The sequence below is a fragment of the Pelophylax lessonae genome (genome assembly GCF_965119305.1).
Source record: "Pelophylax lessonae genome assembly, chromosome: 1".
Taxonomy (NCBI): domain Eukaryota; kingdom Metazoa; phylum Chordata; class Amphibia; order Anura; family Ranidae; genus Pelophylax; species Pelophylax lessonae.
In genome coordinates, this window is record NC_138768.1 from 228136863 (window position 1) to 228158125 (window position 21263).

General features: G+C 43.4%; 2 protein-coding genes across 2 annotated transcripts in view; one reads left to right on the forward strand and one right to left on the reverse strand.

Moving 5' to 3' along the window:
* The window catches only part of IFT81 (intraflagellar transport 81), a 328264-nt gene that overhangs the window by 244840 nt on the left and 62161 nt on the right, over window positions 1-21263 (reverse strand). The window lies entirely within an intron of this gene.
* Window positions 16238-21263, forward strand: part of P2RX7 (purinergic receptor P2X 7) — a 113908-nt gene continuing 108882 nt past the window's right edge. The window contains exon 1 of the mRNA XM_082255621.1: window positions 16238-16586. Coding sequence (XP_082111747.1) covers window positions 16483-16586 — 104 coding nt within the window. The 5' untranslated portion in view covers window positions 16238-16482. The remainder of the gene's footprint in view (window positions 16587-21263) is intronic.

Sequence of the window (21263 nt, forward strand, 5' to 3'; positions counted from 1 at the left end):
AGCTAGCTCCGGCCATTCGGCTTCAGCTCCGCCCCCGGAACCACGGGTGCCCACGCCGGAACGCTTCCGTGGGGAGCGTAGGAAATTCAGGGCCTTCAAGAATGCTTGTTTATTATACCTAGCCCTTCAACCTAGGACCTTTCCCTCTGAGTCCGTCAAGGTGGGATTCATAATTTCTCTACTGGCCGAAGAACCTCAGACTTGGGCACACAATCTCTTGGAACAGAAGAGTCCAATCCTGAATTCCACAAACTCTTTCTTTGAGGCTATGGCCCAATTATACGAGGATCCCCAGCGTACAGTCACAGCAGAATCGGCCCTGCATGCCCTCCAGCAAAACAAACGCCCGGCCGAGGACTATACGGTAGACTTCCGTAGATGGGCAGCCGACACGGACTGGAACGAGGCAGCATTAAAATACCAGTACCGTCATGGCCTCTCGGAAGCTTTAAAAGATGAGCTGCCTCGGGTAGAAACACCTGCATCCTTAGAGGATCTAATCGCTCTTGCCATCCAAATGGATAGGCGTCTGCGGGAGCGACGCTCAGAACGCCTTCAAGGGTCTCGAGCCACGTGGGTCATGCCAAAGGTCCCATTTATGGCCTCTCCTCTACCAGGACCAGCTGTCAATGCCCCGGCAGACGGGGAACCTATGCAAATTGGGCTCATTCGTTCCTCCTTGACCCCCGAAGAGAGACAACGCCGTCGCCAGGCGAACCTCTGTCTATACTGCGGAGCTTCCGGCCACTTCCTCCGCAATTGCCCTGTGAGGCCTAGTAAGTGCTGTTCACGGTCTGTCCCGAACTGTCAGGTCTCTGAGCCATCCCCTGCTCACCTTATCCTTCCTGTCTCCCTACAGGTAGCAGAAGAGAGGATCCAGCTCACGGCAATTATTGATTCCGGAGCTTGCAGTTGCTTCCTGGATTGTACACTAGCTGCGAAGCTAGGGGTACCCCTGCAAGCCAAGGAGCAACAGCTTCAAGTTTTCCTGGCCGACGGATCCCTGCCTAGTTCCGGACCCGTGACCAGGGAGACCTACCCGGTCCTTACTACCACGGACTCGGGTCATCAAGAGCTCCTCCGCTTCGATGTCCTGTCCTCTCCCTTATTCCCGGTCATCCTAGGCCTACCATGGCTCCAAGCCCACAATCCACAGATCGAGTGGATTAAGAAGAGGATTTCCTTCTCATCCAAATACTGCCTGGATCATTGCTTCCCTTCTGAATCCCAAGCTCCTGCCACTTGCCTAGCCGTCCAGCCGGCCTCAGATTCCTCCGAAGACATTCCTGCAGCTTACCGGGACTTTAAGGATGTTTTAGACAAAAAGAAAGCTGATGTTCTACCCCCTCACAGGCCCTACGACTGCCCCATTGAGCTTCTCCCAGGGGCTGAGATCCCTTTTGGAAGGATCTTCCCCCTATCTGAAAAGGAATTAGAAACTCTCCGGTCCTATGTCGATGAGAATCTGAAAAAGGGGTTCATCAGGCCCTCATCCTCCCCAGCTGGCGCTGGAATATTTTTTGTGGAGAAGAAGGACGGTACGTTAAGACCTTGTGTTGATTACCGGGAACTCAACAAAGTTACCATTAAAAACCGCTACCCTCTCCCGCTAATTCCAGAATTGTTCCAGCGCTTCCGGAATGCTTGAGTCTTTACTAAACTAGACCTCCGAGGGGCATACAATCTTATCCGCATCCGAGAGGGGGATGAGTGGAAAACTGCATTTAGAACCCGTTTTGGCCACTATGAATATTTGGTCATGCCATTCGGGCTGTGCAATGCCCCGGCCACTTTCCAACATCTGGTAAATGACATTTTGCATGAATTTCTGGATAACTTCTTAATTGTTTACCTAGATGACATCCTGATCTTCTCCCCCTCTCTAGAACTTAATCGGATTCATGTTAAAAAAGTTCTAACCACCCTGAGGAAACATGGGCTCTACGTGAAACTGGAGAAGTGTGAATTTGAGAGAGGATCTATTCAGTTTCTGGGGCTTATCATTTCAACAAAGGGCGTCTCGATGGATCCTCAGAAGGTGAAGGCAATTTTGGAGTGGCCAGCCCCCACGGATAAGAAAGGAGTTCAGCGATTTGTGGGCTTCGCTAACTTCTGCAGAAGATTCGTAAAAGGCTTCTCAACAATTGTCACACCCATCACCCAGCTAACACGTCAGCAGATCCGTTTCCGCTGGTCGCCAGAGGCCCAGTTAGCCTTTGATAAATTAAAGAGCCTGTTCGTGACCGCTCCGATTCTTCAACATCCAGATCCAGCTTTACCCTACATTCTCGAGGTAGATGCCTCAGAAGTAGCCACGGGGGCTATTCTGTCCCAGCGACAAGGCACAAAGGCCTTACTACACCCAGTAGCATTTTTCTCTCGGAAGATGTCACCTCCTGAGAGGAATTATGATGTGGGGGATCGAGAACTTCTAGCCATTAAATCTGCCCTGGAGGAATGGAGGTACCTGTTGGAAGGGGCAGTGCACCCTATTATGATATTCACGGACCACAAGAATCTCGAATATCTGAGGGCCGCCAAACGGTTGAGACCTCGGCAAGCCAGGTGGGCCTTATTTTTCTCCCGCTTCAATTTCCACATTACCTACAGGCCAGGGTCTAAGAATGGAAAAGCGGATGCCCTGTCCCGGATGTTTCCAGACACTCCCGATACAACAGAGCCCAATACCATCCTGTCGGCTCAAAACTTTTTTCTGATCCATACGGACTTACGGTCCTCAATTCAGCAAGCCTCTACCCATTATACAGGACAAGAAGCCGAATCTCTACATAAGCGGGAAGGGTTCCTCTGGTTTCAGGAGAAAATTTTTGTTCCCACACAAGTGAGATTGATGGTCCTCAAGACCTTGCATGACCACAAACTTGCAGGGCATTTTGGGGTAAGGAAGACCTTCAAACTCATTCAACGCCACTTTTGGTGGCCTAAATTACACCAGGACTGCAAAACATATGTAGATTCCTGCATCACCTGTCAACGCAACAAGGGGGCAAAAGTAAAGTCATGGGGACTGTTAAGACCATTGCCAATTCCGGAACTACCCTGGAAGGGTCTATCTATGGACTTTATAGTCGAGCTTCCACCCTCAGAAGGGTTTACTACCATCTTAGTGGTCGTAGACCGACTCACTAAAATGGCTCACTTCCTACCAATGATGGGTACCCCTTCTGCCTTGGAGACAGCCAATACATTTATAAAAGAGGTGGTCAGGCTTCATGGACTTCCGAACAATATAGTCTCGGATCGAGGCGTTCAATTTACCTCTAGGTTCTGGAAGGAGCTCTGTAAATCTTTGGCGGTTGAAGTGTCCCTGTCATCTGCTTATCATCCACAAAGCAACGGGCAAACTGAAAGAACAAATCAAACCCTGGAACAGTACCTCCGATGCTTCTGCACCAGTGCTCAGGACAACTGGACCTCCCTGCTTCCATGCGCGGAGTTCGCCTATAATAATTCTGTGCACTCCGCAACCAACCAAACCCCATTTTGGGCTAATTATGGCTTCCATCCTTCCTTTTTGCCCAATCTGGATCAGGAAATTACGGTTCCCGCAGTCCATGATCGGCTAGCAGCCATTGCAGCTAATCTCCAGTTGTTACGGGACAATATTCTGAAGGCACAACAGGCCTATAAAAAGTTCTGTGATCTCAAACGGAAGGAGAACCCAGCATACAAGGTGGGAGACAAGGTTTGGCTTTCGTCAGTTAATCTAAGATTGTCTTGCCCATCCAAGAAGTTGGGGCCCCGATTCATCGGTCCTTTTGAGGTCAAAAGAATAGTGAATCCTGTAGCCTTTGAGTTAATCCTGCCTGGCTCTCTTAAGATCCATCCGGTGTTTCATGCTTCGCTGCTTAAACCGGCGATACCAAGCCCCTACCCTGGAAGAGAAGAGTTACCACCTCCTCCAGTTTCGGTAGAAGGGGAGACTGAATTCGAGGTTGAGACCATCCTAGATTGTCGACAGAAAGGCAATCGCACTCAATATCTAATCAAATGGAAAGGATACCCGCCGGAAGACAATTCTTGGGAACCATTAGGCAACATACATGCTCCTAAACTCCTGAGAGAGTTTCACAACAAGTTTCCGGGAAAGTGTGGTCGTAGGGCATCCAGAGGCTGCCCCTCGGGGGGGGCACTGTCAGGAAAGGAATTGCCATTCAGCAACAATAGAACGCTGGAGGCAGATCAGGTGTGTCACCACGCCCATCTCCCCAGCCCTGGCCCTATATAAAGCACTCTCTGGCTGTGCTTCAGTGCTGGTTTATCATCAGCTCTAGTACCTGTGTCCTGTTTGTTTATCTGCGTTCCTGCTTTTGACCCGGCTTGCTCCTTGACCCATCTGCACTTCTCCTTGTTTGACCTCGGCTTGCCTGACGACTCTTTGCCTGAACCATACCTCTGCTGGATATTCTGTGTACCTACATCGGCCTGGATTCCACGGATTCTCTCCTTGTCTTACCCCTCTGTACCTCCATTTCCTCGGACTGATTCACTGTGTATGACCCTCGGCCTGGCATTAACCTTGTCTCTTTTCTCTGAGCATCTATAGATCTCCTGGAAGCGGTCCTAATCACCATCCATCCATCCATCCATCCGGGATCCATCCGCATCCAGTGCTCCTTGGGACGTGTCATCTCCTGTTTCACCACCAGGGGTGATCCGCACCGAGCTGCAAGGGAAGCCCTCTCAGCACTTCGGCCTCCACCAAGGTAACTGACAAAATGTCTCATACAGCCGGCTAACTGCATCTGGATTTGGGCTTTGGGTCACAGCACCTTCTGGATACAAAAGGGCTGTGATGATCTCTTACTGAAATTGCATGAAGGGTTCAGTTCTTCCAGTTGCTTTGTGAATTACAAAAGATATTGGGGGAAGCCCCTGTGATTAGGTTCCTATGGTGCCACAGCAGCCAACTCCTAGATTAAACAAGTGTCTAAAAAGTGGAACTCTCGTATAAACGTTTTCCATGTACAAATGGTAAATCGTACGGAACAAGCATGACACCAAGTCCCACACTATCTTACCACTGCTCCCTATTTAGTCTGGGCATCTGTGGGGCTCCACTTCACTGTCTTTTCCCTCATAAACTTCAAATTGGTATGTACTGTATAGCCTGTTGCCTACTCACAGGGGTTATACAGTTTGGCCTCATATCTAGCACGCTTGCTGGGGAGATATTGCTTTATTGCAAACCTGCCAGTAAAATGTATGAGGGAGTTGTCTATGCAGATGTTTTGTTGGGGTGTAAACACATGTGAAAATTTCTCGCTGCCTGATCCGAGAAGGAGTGAAAACCAATGAAAAAGTAAGTGTATCTCACCAATCTCAATATGACTAAAGAAATAAAGTGCTAGAGTGCAACAAATAAATAATGTATATGTAATTAATAATACATAATAAAAAAAATACTAGCAGTGTTAAACTAAAGAATATGTATAACTTCAGCTGAGAACATCAATAAAGTGACAATGTGCAAAAATTGACGTTTGTGCAGAAGTTGATGATATAAAAATCCTCAAAAAAATGTTGTCAATACAAAAATAGATAATAATAGTCAAATTCCAAACTATATTTTCAATCTTCAATGGTGATTCGTGATCGTGAAAACACGCGTGCTCCCCCTATCTCCCAGGACTGCACTCACGAGTAAGGATGATCGAACTTTTGAAAAGTTCGGTTCGGCCAGAACATCCGAACTTCCCGAAAGTTCGGCCCGGATTTCAGAACCCCATTGAAATCAATGGGACCCGAACTTCGGTAATCAAAAAACACCATTTTTAAGCCCTAAAACCCAATAAATGCCCCTAAAAAGTGCCTAGGGTTCTAGGTCATGCCCCATTAACTATTAATCACACAAAAAAAAATTCTTAAAAATTGTAATTTTTGATAAAAAAGCCAATTATTGAAAAAATTAAAAAAAAAAAGAGAGATTTTTTTATTTTGACTTTGGATTTAGTATCTGGGGGGTCTAAAAGGTTTGCATGTGAAGTTTCAGCTCTGTAGCATGTCCAGAACCATGAAAAAAAAAAAAGATAATTTTTCAGTAGAACAGGGATGTGGGACCCTCCTTTAACACCTATATGATCTTTTTTTCTGGTTCTGGACATGTCCAGAACCATAAAAAAAAAAAAGATTGTTTGTATTAGAAAACTTTCAGCACAGGAGGTTGGCTTTGCTGCTGTAACACCTTGCCGGTTTAATAGCAGGCATTTTTTTGGATTCTTTGCAGTCAGGAAAAACATCTGAACTTGTGTATAGTGGTACTGTGCACAAGTTCTGATGTTTTGCCTGCCTCCAAAAACCCCCAAAAAATGCCAGCAAAAACACACCTGGGCATTTTTTATTGACGCTAGCGTTTTGTGGCATTTTTTGTGGTTCTTTTGAGGCAGGCAAAACATCTGAACTTGTGTATAGTGGTGTATATACACACATCCATATATTTATATACACACCTAGACATATATAGGTGTGATAGTAGCAGAAATATATGCTTGCGCTAATGAAATCATTTACAGTAATATATTTCTGCTACTATCACACCTATATATGGCTAGGTGTCTATATACATATAATTATGTGTGTATATATACCACTATACACAAGTTCAGATGTTTTGCCTGCCTCAAAAGAACCCCAAAAAATGCCAAAAAAAACCGCTAGCGTCAAAAAAAAAAATGCCCAGGTGTGTTTTTGCTGGCATTTTTTGGGAGTTTTTGGAGGCAGGCAAAACATCAGAACTTGTGCACAGTACCACTATACACAAGTTCAGATGTTTTTCCTGACTGCAAAGAACCCAAAAAAATGCCTGCTTTGAAACCGGCAAGGTGTGAAAACCGAGGAAAGAAGCTAACCCCCTGAGCTGAAAGTTTTCTAATACATACAATCCTTTTTTTTCTGGTTCTGGACATGCTACAGAGCTGAAACTTCACAGGTACACCTTTTAGACCCCCCAGACACAAAATCACACAAAAAAAGTTCTTAAAATTTGTCATTTTTGATAAAAAAGCCAATTATTGAAAAAATTAAAAAAAAAAAAAAAAAGAGATTTTTTGATTTTTACTTTGGATTTCAGATCTGGGGGGGTCTAAAAGGTGTACATGTGAAGTTTCAGCTCTGTAGCATGTCCAGAACCATAAAAAAAAGATTGTTTGTATTAGAAAACTTTCAGCTCAGGGGGTTGGCTTCGCTGCTGTAACACCTTGCCGGTTTAATAGAAGGCATTTTTTTGGGTTCTTTGCAGTCAGGAAAAACATCTGAACTTGTGTATAGTGGTACTGTGCACAAGTTCTGATGTTTTGCCTGCCTCCAAAAACCCCCAAAAAATGCCAGCAAAAACACACCTGGGCATTTTTTTTTTTTGACGCTAGCGGTTTTTTTTTTGGGGTTCTTTTGAGGCAGGCAAAACATCTGAACTTGTGTATAGTGGTGTATATACACACATCCATATATTTATATACACACCTAGACATATATAGGTGTGATAGTAGCAGAAATATATGCTTGCGCTCATGAAATCATTTATAGTAATATATTTCTGCTACTATCACACCTATATATGGCTAGGTGTCTATATACATATAATTATGTGTGTATATATACCACTATACACAAGTTCAGATGTTTTGCCTGCCTCAAAAGAACCCCAAAAAATGCCCAAAAAAACGCTAGCGTCAAAAAAAAAATGCCCAGGTGTGTTTTTGCTGGCATTTTTTGGGGGTTTTTGGAGGCAGGCAAAACATCAGAACTTGTGCACAGTACCACTATACACAAGTTCAGATGTTTTTCCTGACTGCAAAGAACCCAAAAAAATGCCAAAAAAACTTTTTGGGCAAAAAGTTCTAAATTCGGCCGAACCTTGAACACCCAATGTTCGGGCCGAACCGATGGTGGACCCGAACCGTTCGATCATCCCTACTCACGAGATAAACAAACTCCCACAGGGGTAACGAGCATCAATTGTAGTAAGGATGCCTCTTGTATATACTGTATGCCCAGTTGTGTATAAACCACATATGCCAATAGATTAGAAGTCCTTTTGAAAAGAACTGACCGCCTATACTGGAGCAGCAACACACTACAGACCGCCACCCATAAAAAGCACAGGCTCTGTACTCAGCAAAACGGCGGGAATCCACCATTTTACATATCTTAAATCCTTAAGGTTTCTTGGTTGTCGCTTGGCAACCCGAAGTTCATGCTCCCTCCATAAACTTTCTATAGGATTAAGGTCTGGAGACTGGCTAGGCCACTCCATGACCTTAATGTGCTTCTTCTTGAGCTACTCCTTTGTTGTCTTGGCAGTATGTTTTTGGGTAATTTTCATGCTAAAAGACACATCTATGACCCATCTTCAGTGTTCTGGCTGAGGGAAGAAGGTTCTCATCCAAGATTTTACAATACATGGCCCTGTCCATTGGCCCCTCAATGCGGCAGAGTTGGTCTGTACCTTTAACAGAGAAACAGCCCCAAAGTATAATGTTTCCTCCTCCGTGCTTGACTGTAGGGATGGTTTTCTTAGGGTCAAAGTCAGCATTTTTCTTCCTCCAAACATGGAGAGTCCCACTCCTCAAGAAGGCACATCATACCAATGAAAATCTAAATGTTTCAGAGAAGGATTAAGAGAAAGTGCTGTGGTCAGATGAGACCAAAATGTAGCTGTTTGGCATTAACTAGACTTGTCTGAGTACACAAGGTTGTTATATACTCAGGTCTGAGGAAAGCTGAGAGCACCCAGTTGCAGGTTGCAGGTGTCTGGTAAAATCCAGACTAGTGATGGGCTTGGGCGTGTTTGGATGGAACCTGTCAGGAACCCTTCACTGCAACCCGCCAATCATAGGCAGTGAGGCATTTGCCGACCAGCAGCTGCACATACACACACCTATGATTGGCAGTGTGCAGTGCCGGCTTCTGGGTGGGCTTGATCCGAGCCCGCTCGAGCCCATCGCTAACCCAGACACAGGTTTGAAAGTTCCGATCTAGAACTGCAGAATCTGGAGAAATCCAAATACAGGGCCTCTCACTGTCACTATATACATATACTTTATATATATATATATATATATATATATATATATATATATACATATATATACAGTATCTCACAAAAGTGAGTACACCCCTCACATTTTTGTTAATATTTTATTATATCTTTTCATGTGACAACACTGAAGAAATGACACTTCGCTACAATGTAAAGTAGTGAGTGTACAGCTTGTATAACAGTGTAAATTTGCTGTCCCCTCAAAATAATTGAACACCCAGCCATTAATGTCTAAACTGCTGGCAATAAAAGTGAGTATACCCCTAAGTCAAAACGTCCTAATTGGGCCCAAATTGTGAATATTTTGTGTGGCCACCATTATTTTCCAGCACTGCCTTAACCCTCTTGGGCATGGAGTTCACCAGAGCTTCACAGGTTGTTACTGGAGTCCTCTTCCACTCCTCCATGACGACATCACAGAGCTGGTGGATGTTAGAGACCTTGCGCTCCTCCACCTTCCGTTTGAAGATGCCCCACAGATGCTCAATAGGATTTAGGTCTGGAGATATGCTTGGCCAGTCCATTACCTTTACCGTCAGCTTCTTTAGCAAGGCAGTGGTCGTCTTGGAGGTGTTTTGGGGTCGTTATCATGTTGGAATACTCCCCTGCGGGCCTCATCTCTGGAGGGAGGGGTTCATGCTCTGCTTCAGTATGTCACAGTACATGTTGGCATTCATGTTCCCTCAATGAACTGTAGTTTCCCAGTGCCAGAAGCACTCATGCAGCCCCAGATCATGACTCTTCCACCACCATGCTTGACTGTAGGCAAGACACACTTGTCCTTGTACTCCTAACATGGTTGCCGCCACCTATGCCTGAGAGCATCTGAACAAAATAAGTTTAACTTGGTCTCATCAGACCACAGGAAATGGTTCCAGTAATCCATGTCCTTAGTCTGCTTGTCTTCAGAAAACTGTTTGCAGGCTTTCTTGTGCATCATCTTTAGAAGAGGCTTCCTTCTGGGACAACAGCCATGTAGACCAATTTGATGCAGTGTGTGGCGTATGGTCTGAGCACTGACAGGCTGATCGCCCCCCCCCCCTCCACCCCTTCAACCTCTGCAGCAATGCTGGCAGCACTCATACGTCTATTTCTCAAAGTCAACCTCTGGATATGACGCTTAGCACGTGCATTCAACTCCTTTGGTTGACCATAACGAGGCCCGCTCTGAGTGGAACCTGTCCTGTTAAACCACTGTATGGTCTTGGCCATCATGCTGCAGCTCAGTTTCAGGGTCTTGGCAAACTTCTTATAGCCCAGGCCATCTTTATATGGAGTAACAATTCTTTTTTCAGATCCTCAGAGAGTTCTTTGCCATGAGGTGCCATGTTGAACTTCCAGTGACCAGTATGAGAGAGTGAGAGTGATAACACCAAATTTAACACATCTGCTCCCCATTCACACCTGAGACCTTGTAACAAGGAGTCACATGACACCGTGGAGGGAAAATGGCTAATTGGGCCCAATTTGGACATTTTGACTTAGGGGGTGTACTCACTTTTGTTGCCAGTTTTAGACATTAATGGCTGTGTGTTGAGTTATTTTGAGGGGACAGCAAATTTACACTGTTATACAAGCTGTACACTCACTACTTTACATTGTAGCAAAGTGTCATTTCTTCAGTGTTGTCACATGAAAAGATATAACAAAATACTTACAAAAATCTGAGGGGTGTACTCACTTTTGTGAGATACTGTATATATATATATATATATATATATATATATATATAAATATATATATATATATATTGTGAGGGATTAGCTCGGTGGTGACCCCTTTGGGGGTGCGTTTTCACAGAGAGATAGCCGAGCAGAGGTTGAAAACAAGACTGATTTATTCATGCAATTTACTTCACACAATTGCAAGCGTCAAAACAGCCAAAATAAAATAAAAGACAAAATAAATCCTTGCCTCTGTGGGCGGCTACCTTCTCACGCTGGAACCTACCTAAGAAGTCTTTCCAACCTACTGTTGGGCCGACACTGCTGATCTTACAGCAGACACTCAAATGTCCATTTGTTTGCTTTTCACACAGCACAAACATTGGCCATTTAACATGTCCCTTTGTTTTCTTTCACACAGCACATGTTCATTTATAACAGGATCCTTTACTCTTCAGATTCTTCACATTGAACACAGTTCATTTAACAGGTCCCTTTACTCTTCACACTCTTCACATGGAACACTTTGTCTTCTCACCTTTGAGACGTCTTCACTCGTGGTTACCCTCCTTAGCTTCACATCGCTTTAGGGGGTCTTCTCCCATGCTCACCAGCTTGTCGGGAGGCACACATCCGACTGTCCCCCTCTCCCAGCCCACACGGCGACAGGCGGCAGCAGTCCTTCTCCCATGCCCACACGGCGTCGGGAGGTACACGTATGTCTGTCCTCCTCTTCCCAGCTCACACAGCGACAGGAGGCAGCACTCAATAGATTTTCTCTGGACAAATTATAGAGGCCTTGATCTCCTCATTCTGAACAGCTGAAGGCCTTTCAACTTCTTTACACCTTCCTGCTGCCTTTGGCAGCCGACACCCTATAATAATTAGTGAACTTTTCAAAGCAGGTGGGAATGTGTCTCCTCTCAGTGACTACATTCCCAGATTTACCTGACTTCCTGTCACATACCCCCCCCTCTTGTTTCAACCCTCGGGTTGGGACACATATTTCCAGGCACGCATGTGTCAGGCACTGCTGACTCACTGATAAGCCTCCTATTATCCTCAAGCTTCCGGATGAAACTGTTTTGTCATCTTCATTGACGGATTTCTCATAAATGCCACACAGTTTGTCTCTCATCTCATATACACATTCTTCAACTGCATTTTTGGCATCATTTTGCTCCTTCTCATTTCTGTCATCTTCATTGACAGCTTTCTCATAAATGTCAGACAGCTTGTCCCTCATAACCGTCTGTCCAATCCACCATGGAGGACCGTGATCCATAGGCAACTCAATTGGGCTAGTCTTAATGTCTTCAACATTCTTAAGACGCCTCTCTCTGCAATCCATAAATGTTTTCCACAAAACTTTGAGAACCTTTGCTTCACTAAGGTTTGTTCCAAGTAGGGACTCTTGACATCCCTCTGTGACTTGAGTTGCCTCTCCATACAGCTGTACACAATCATTGACTTTTTGTTGTAAAAGGGAATGATCTTCCTTCTTGAGCTTTGCTTGCTCTAAGATGCTGTGCAGAGGATTTTCCAATTGAGACAACAGGCTGTCACACATTTCTTCAAAGTGACCCCTGTTCCTTTTCCCAGAGACATCAATATCATTCACCAAACATTTCATATTCATAGGCAGATCTGAAGCATTTGCACTCATCAACTTCTTAAACTTTTCGCCCTCCTGAGCGAGTCGCAGTAAAGGCCTACTATTTGATTTGGTATTCAGTTTATATTTCTTGCCAAACTCTTCACAGAAGTAGCCAACCAGAACATCATCAACTTTCCTTCCACCAACATAGGGGTTAAAGGCAACAACACAGTTGAACCCAGCGATCTGGGTGGTATCCATTATAGACCTCCTCTCTGCATCAGTGAAGAAGCATGGAACTGCAACACATTCTTTTACAGGTTTCTTCAATGCACTTTCTGCTGAACTATTTGACCGCTCAAGGTCACCTAGTTCCTTTTCTCTATCTGAATTCCACATGGAATGTATCTCAAGATCACGATCAAATTTCTGCCACCTGTCTTTCACCAGTTCCATTTTGGAAATATTCCCTGAAAGGCACTTGAACTTAATTTGCTTCACGTTTTCATCAACAGCCTTAGTTTTCTCCACTAGGTGGCGTTTGCTTTTTTCTCCCAGATTTATATCACTTGCTTTAGTTTTCTCCGCTTTAGTTTTCTCCACTAGGTTTTCAGCCTGAACTGAGAAATCATCACATTTCTTACACAGCTCCTTTGTTTGCTGAAGTTCTAATGATACATTTTCCAATGCTTGAAGTTTTTGAAGGAACGGTTTATTCCAAAGGGGTGATTCAAGCCACATGTCATCACATTTCTGAGGCTCACTCAGGACAGACCCCAAAACACTGATCCTTTTAAAAACTGCATCAGGCACACTATCCCCTCTTTGGGACAGATCCTCTGTTGCCTGGAATTCCTCTTCCAGTTCCTGCAACGGAATCTTCATCTCTTCTACTTGCTGTTCTAAGGCTCGCTTAGACTTTTCTAGCTCCTGAACTCTTTTCACAACATCATCCTTGGAGCTGACCAATTCTTCCATTTCTGTACGCAGCTGTTTGTCAACACTTTCTAGTTCAGCCTTACACTCTAGAGCTTCCTCCAAAGAGCGAGCCAAGAACAGGGCTTTGCTCTCGTTATCACGCACCTCCGTTTCTGCACGGGCGCGTTCTTCTGCATATTTTGCAGACACAGTCTTCTCTTCACCAAGCATCTGATCAAACTTCTTTTTCACATCTTCAACACACTGTAATGAACCAACGCTTTCTTCCATGCGTTTTTTCATATCCGCTATCTGAGCTTGCAATGTTGCGACTTGCTCTGATAGGTTTTTCTTTGCTTCCGCCTCCTCTTTTAATTGTTCCAGGAAGCCATTTTTCTCATCTTCCATTTGTTTGAGCTTTGTGCTAAAACTCAGCCTTTGACACCTCTCTTCCTGTAAGAGTTCCTGCGTGTCTTGCAGCTGCGATTCCAAGATAGAAAAATCTTCCGCAATTTCTCTAGATTTGCTGTCTGCTTGAGAAAGCTGATTTGTAACATTGTCCAACTCAACCTGCAGTCGGTTTGCCTTCTCTGACAGCTTGGCACACAATCGGTCACCTTCTGACACCTTGACTTGCGATTCCAGAAGCTGTGCCTCTACTTTTTCCCTCTTATGTTCACAATCTCCTTTTCCCTGCATAAGAGCTTTCACCTCATTGGCTAGCTTCTGGGAATGAGACTGTAATTCTGCCACACAGGCTTCTTTCTCTTTTAACTGCTGCTGGAAACGTTGGGCTTCACCTTTCCAACTTTCACAGTCCGCACGCCATTCATCTACCACATTGCTCAAAGTAGTGAGCTCATACACAGTACTCAGTAATTTAGCTTCTCTTTCACTTTTCTCTTTGTCGCTGAGAGACAATGTCGCTTTCAGAGCAACATTCTGTTCCTGCGACTCCTGCAGGTCTATTTTTGTAGCTCCCAAAGACTGAAGACTTTTTTCCAGCTGATTACGCAACTCCAACATATCAGCCATACTTTGCTTCTGCAAAGTCTGAATTTCAATTTCCTTTTCCATGAGGATGGTATCTTTCTCCATTATAGTCTCTCTGCGTTTTTGCAACTCGACCAAAAGAAGAGCAGTGGATTCTTCCCACTGTGACACATGAGACTTGAGTAGTTCATTCGTTTCCTGCAAGTTTCTATGCTCCATCTTAAGCAATTCCACGGCTTGTTCCTTTTCTTCCATTTTCCGTTGCAAGGCATCCAACTCAGCCCTGCACACATACTCGGTTTCTTCCAAACCGATGGCCTCCATTGGCTGCTGGCGTCTCTGTTTCCAGCCTGCCATGCTCTCTTGATGAGCCTTTTGTTGAGCTGCAAAGCTCCGTTGTTTCAGCATCTCCCCCATTTTGGGTTTACTTTTCATCTGAGAACCCTGCGTCTCCATAGCAGTTTCATCAGTGTTGCTAGGGACAACAACCTTCCTCTTTAGTAGACTCTCTTTAGGCATGGATGGGGCTGGTTCAGACGGTAACATCCCCTCCATCCATAGAATCCGGTCTCTCATTTCATCTATCTTTGCATTCTTCAGGCGTTTGGATCGCCCCATCTTCAATAACTCCACAAATTTTTCACAGTCCAGCAAACAATTTTCAGACCACTGTCTCTTCAACACATGTAGTTGTTCTCTCTCTTGCAGGATCTCTTTTCCTGCGCACACAGTTTGTGCAGTCACTTGCACCAGACACAACAAAGTTCATCAAATAATTTTGAGACCGCTGTCTCTTTAAAACACTTTTTTTTTTTTTTTCTGTCAGGATCTTCTCTCCTGCACACATAGATTGTGCAATCTCATGCACCAGATAAAGTTCATCAAACATTTGCACTTCCTTGCAGGGATCTCTGCTTATGCCCACTGCATACCTCCACCATATGTGAGGGATTAGCTCGGTGGTGACCCCTTTGGGGGTGCGTTTTCACAGAGAGATAGCCGAGCAGAGGTTGAAAACAAGACTGATTTATTCATGCAATTTACTTCACACAATTGCAAGCGTCAAAACAGCCAAAATAAAATAAAAGACAAAATAAATCCTTGCCTCTGTGGGCGGCTACCTTCTCACGCTGGAACCTACCTAAGAAGTCTTTCCAACCTACTGTTGGGCCGACACTGCTGATCTTACAGCAGACACTCAAATGTCCATTTGTTTGCTTTTCACACAGCACAAACATTGTCCATTTAACATGTCCCTTTGTTTTCTTTCACACAGCACATGTTCATTTATAACAGGATCCTTTACTCTTCAGATTCTTCACATTGAACACAGTTCATTTAACAGGTCCCTTTACTCTTCACACTCTTCACATGGAACACTTTGTCTTCTCACCTTTGAGACGTCTTCACTCGTGGTTACCCTCCTTAGCTTCACATCGCTTTAGGGGGTCTTCTCCCATGCTCACCAGCTTGTCGGGAGGCACACATCCGACTGTCCCCCTCTCCCAGCCCACACGGCGACAGGCGGCAGCAGTCCTTCTCCCATGCCCACACGGCGTCGGGAGGTACACGTATGTCTGTCCTCCTCTTCCCAGCTCACACAGCGACAGGAGGCAGCACTCAATAGATTTTCTCTGGACAAATTATAGAGGCCTTGATCTCCTCATTCTGAACAGCTGAAGGCCTTTCAACTTCTTTACACCTTCCTGCTGCCTTTGGCAGCCGACACCCTATAATAATTAGTGAACTTTTCAAAGCAGGTGGGAATGTGTCTCCTCTCAGTGACTACATTCCCAGATTTACCTGACTTCCTGTCACAATATATATATATATATATATATATATATATATATATATATATATTTCCGATGTTAAAATATTCTTTCAATTATTTCCAGAAAAACAAAAGAACGCTCATTGCACTCCAAGGAAACTCCCATCAATGTTGTAATGTGAATAATTATCTTCCATGCCTGAATTTATTAGTTCAGCAGCAGCATGACAAATCCTTATTCTCTGTATCTCACTGTGACATTTTGCTTTCACAGAGACAATGGGTGCTCTCTGAAGACTGCTGTACAAATAATAGCCACAGAATGAATTTTACAGAAAGACAGTGATTGCTTTGCACACGTCCAGTCCTGAGTGAGTCATTGACAAGTCAGTTTCAGTTTAGCAGACACAAGAAGTAAGTGTTTACTAGAGCTGGCAGTGTAACTTCACTCCATGCTGGCAGCCCAGCCCTAGACAAAATGTCTTTTTGTGAGTACACCACACAGAAGGATCTTCGCATAAGAAGCCGTCTACTTGGCACCTTTAAATCGGTCATCTTTGCAGCAGTTTTACTTTATATGTGGTGAGTATAAATAAAGATATTTTTGTAACACTAGTGTAAAATATTCTCATATTGTTAATGTATGAATGTTTGCTTTTATGCACCAGCTGGATATTACAGTAAGTATATAAGTGTACAAGATATTGTTACTAGTAAATTCTTCATTCGTTGGAGATAAAATACTATGCAAAATATTAAAGGAGAAGGTAAATGTCTAAGGCTTCATGTACACAGCCTACTTTGACCGTCGATTTTGCTGCGGTTTGCGTTTTCAAACGGCAGGAGGTCAAAATGTTCCTATCCTGAATGCAATTCTTCCATGTTCAGGAGAAGGCAGTTGAGGAAGGTTGAAGCTTCCCTACCCGCAGCAGCTGTACATGGACACCCGTCTTTTATGAAATTGGGTTTAGGAGCTTTGGCAAATAAGACGCCAAAAGCTTCTAAACTCAATTTAGGAGCTGTAGTGTACATGAAGCCTAAAAGGGTTAGATGATGCAGAATGGCTTCAGGATCTGTAGTAAAGAGTTTGCAACTAGTGCATGTATCTTGTATCTTATATGTGCTTACTGTAATATCCAGCTGGTGCATGGGCAGTTTTTCTTTTTTTTTTCTTGTTTTACCAAGTGCCATACATTTAAAAGCAGAACAGCAAACGGGTTTAGGATCTATAACTTTGTTAAAGACGACTAAATTGCAAATATTGAAAGTTTTTAAGACTGATCCTATTAGAGATGTTACAGGTGCTAAAAAACCTTGAGAATTCAAAAATAAAGTAAGGCATCCAATTTGCAGACTGCACAGAGTTTTGGTACATACACGCCACTCACAGGACCAGGTTTACATCTCGGGAGCCTATAGGCAGAGAATTCTAAAGTGCCCCCCCCCCCCAAGAAAAAGACAGTAAGACTTACTTTTTTTATTCTTGATAAATTACTGCAAAGGTCTAGGAAACACAAAATGTCAGTAGAAAACACACTACAGTGAATTTTAGCGCAAACAAATGCAACAAACTAAAATAAAAGACAAGGTTTTACTGAGTAAATAGATACCTAACATGTCAAACTTTAAATTTATGTGTGCCCGTGAAATGGCAACATACTTCACCACCCTATATTTTCCATAGACGATGCATTAAAGGCCCCCTATCAGGACCGTATTTACAGCAGGACAAAAGGGGCAGCTCCCCTGGGCCCAGTCATTTTTGTGGGGCCCAATGCAGCTGCCCCTTGTGCCCGCACTGCCTGCAAATAGGTAATAAGTAGCTTTTGGAGGGCCCAAGAAAATATTTGCCCAGTGTCCAATCAATAGGCTGCCCTGCCCCCTATAGGTCATCAGTTTAGTGTTATGGAGAAGGTCTTGTTCTAGAATTATTGCTATCACTCTGGCATACACAGTGATATGTAACATGTGTATTGGAATCAACATTTTCACATGTAGGTGCCCCTGTGTTTACATTTGTATGTGTGTAAATGTGTGGGTGGGGACGCCTCAAAAAGTTTTGGAGGGGGAATTTTATGTGTTTGGGTGTAACTTTAATTATTTGCTTAACTTTTTTTTTTTAATCACGTACACACACACACACACACACAACAAACGCACACACCACACAAACTGCTGCCACTCCCACATAGTTACTCCGCCCACTCCAGCTGGAGACTACCGGTGGCGGCAAGAACACTTTGCACAATTTCCCCAGAAATTGTACGTTTTTCTAGTTTTTTATATCATTCAGCATGTTAGAGGAGGAATTTTGGAACAAGTATACAGAACAGGAGTTTAGACTTTTTAGACTTCACTGGCTGCATGCTTATATACAAAAGCCAGGTACATATTAGGTAAAAATCAGGATTACAGGGCCTGCTTAAAAAAAAAAAATAATAAAAACAGCAATGTCAGTTTCTTTACATCTATCCTGACATGTTTATTTCAACAAAAAAAGCATTGTAGCTTTTTGGAAAAAAAATTAGTGGATTCAAAATAAATTTTGCATGCAAATGTGCAGTAGATCTGGAAGTGCTATAAAAGTATAACCTGCTGCATTAGAATAGAAACTGCTATAAATCTACTTTTAACCACAGGATAACCATAAAATTGACTATTGTTTCTCCCCAGTAGCTCAAATCTTCGTAATGATCCTGTTGTTAATAAGGTTCCACCCTTTGATGAAGGAGCTGCATCCTGTATTTGTCATAGAAAACAACTAGTATATCTCCCTCTTGCATGCACAAGATGTTAGAAATGATAGCTATCTGCGGCTATCTCAGATAGTTCTATTGTTTATGAGCTGAGTAAAAATAATAAAATGTTTATATTCATTTTCTTAAAGAGCAAGTTTAGGACAAAAATCTTTTCAAAAAAAATCAGCACAAAGGACATTGCATTTAATCCAAAGCGTCCTTTGTGCTGGCTGTAATAGCTCAAATGGTCTTCTGCCCCCTCCCACACGCCTCAGCGCAATGCTGCAGGGGTTAATACAAGCCAAGGGACCTTTCATAGGCACTTGTCATAGAAGCTGTACTATATCTTCCATCAATGAAAAGTGATATATGAACATGTATATGGATGAATGAAAGGTCTGCCTCCTCCATTTAAAGAGGTTGTAAACTCTGTAAAAAATTTTTTTTTTTTTCTACAACCTGAAAGAGAAATACATAATGAGCTAGTATGCATCGCATACTAGCTCATTATGAAATACTTACCTTAGAACGAGCCCCCGCCGTGCCGTCCGCTCACCTCTATGACGGGCGACATGTCTAGTCGCCCGTCTTCCGGGATCGCGGCATCCGGCCATCTGATTGGCCGGAGCCGCGGTGACGTCACTCCCGCACACGCGCACGGGAGCCGACAGTCACGGCACGGGGCTCTGAAGGAACGGCACGAGCGGCCGTTCCTTCATAGCGCATGCGCCGGTGACATCACTGGATGCATCGAAGGTAAATATCTCCTAAACGGTACATGTTTAGGAGATATTTACAGTACCTATAGGTAAGCCTTATCATAGGCTTACCTATAGGTACAACTTCCCGAGGAGGGTTTACTTCCTCTTTAAAGAGCATTGATGAAAGCTATGGTGCAGCTTCTAAGAACAGAGGAGGAGGACGAAAAGAGCAGGCCTAGTCGGCACTCTGGGTGAGTGCCTGTCACAAGTCCAGCACTAGTATTAACCCCTGCAGCACCAGAAGATTATAGTTGCAGGGTATGGGAGTGGGACAGTGGACCAGCAGTAGCAGATTAAATGTAAAGTCCCTTGTGTTCCTAAACATAGTCTTTAAAGCTGACCTACACATGTGTAATTTGTGTCCACCGTTGCGTCTTTGCAACTAGGAAAAAAAGAACTGACAAAGAAAAAATTACTTTTAGCAGTTATGGGTTTCCTCAAGGTCAGCCATTCTCATCCATGGTTCTGTAGAATCCTAGGATTCCTCCAGATTTGATGATGCCTGCATAGTTTCAGAGTCAATGCCAATTGGCATTCTAAGAACCATTGTAAGGAGGACATTTTCCTACTGTAGCACCCTCCTAGGTATGTGCTAGAGAGAGAGTATAGTTTTATATCTTTTCTGCTTACCAGAGAGATTGCCAGGTGTAAAGGAAATTTGTACATCCTGTATATGACTGTATTTTGTATGTATTGCACACTGCACTCATTGTGCAGATGACAATAATAATGTTTTCATTATATGTTTGCCTTCTTTCGAGTCCTGATAAGAATTAGCCTGCCTATGTTACGCCCCTTGTTACCATAAAAATACAATTGTAATAATAATGTGATACCTACGTAATCATGTGTATAAAAGCCTTCAATTGCGTCAAATAAAACAGTTATTTGGGAAAGATGCAGGAGTGTATCTTTTTGTGTCTGTTCCCTACTGCAGTAGTTATTGTTAATTTGGAACCACTAATCAACATGGCGAGCCAGCCAGTATTTGGACCAGCAGCTGCAGAAACTTATCAGCAAGCCAGATAAGACAGAAGATGATGCAGATCGAGAAGGCAGCTCTTGGAGATGAGACTTACTCTCTGAAGAGAGGAATTCCGTCCTCGTCCCTTCAGCGGGAAGTGGGATTCCTGGAGCACCAGCAAACTGAACGCCAGTTTCTGGAACGGAGACTCATATCCCTGTTATATTCCTGGATCTTAATGCAGATGATTTTAGCTCGCAGGATAATCTGGATGAACCAGAGGCGGCTGAATGGGATGTGACGCTCACCAATAAAGAGGAAGATTAATTCTTTGATCTGCAGAACGTCAAACACCACAAGAACGCATAACCTAAAGCCAGGTGACTTGTGGATTGTAAAGAGACATTTATACTGTATATAGGGCAATGTGTGGAGACTCAATACAGCATCTATTTTATGTATAGTTTACAAAACTTGAAGGAAAAGTCACCTGGATCCACACCAGACACTGCAAAAAATGACTAAATGAAAGTATCTCTATGTTTGGTTTGCTTTTCTCTTGGAATCACAGTTTGGGGTATTATTTATTCAAATGCTTTAATTGTAAGGAATATATATATATATATATATATATATATATATATATATATATATATATATATATATATATATATTTAATGTGATTTGAAAAGTTGTTCAGTCTTGTTGAAGTCATATTGTCTTCTATACGTCTTCCATTTTATGTAGAATTGTCTGTGTTTACCTATGCTTATAAGTCAGCAAGTTCACAATTAAG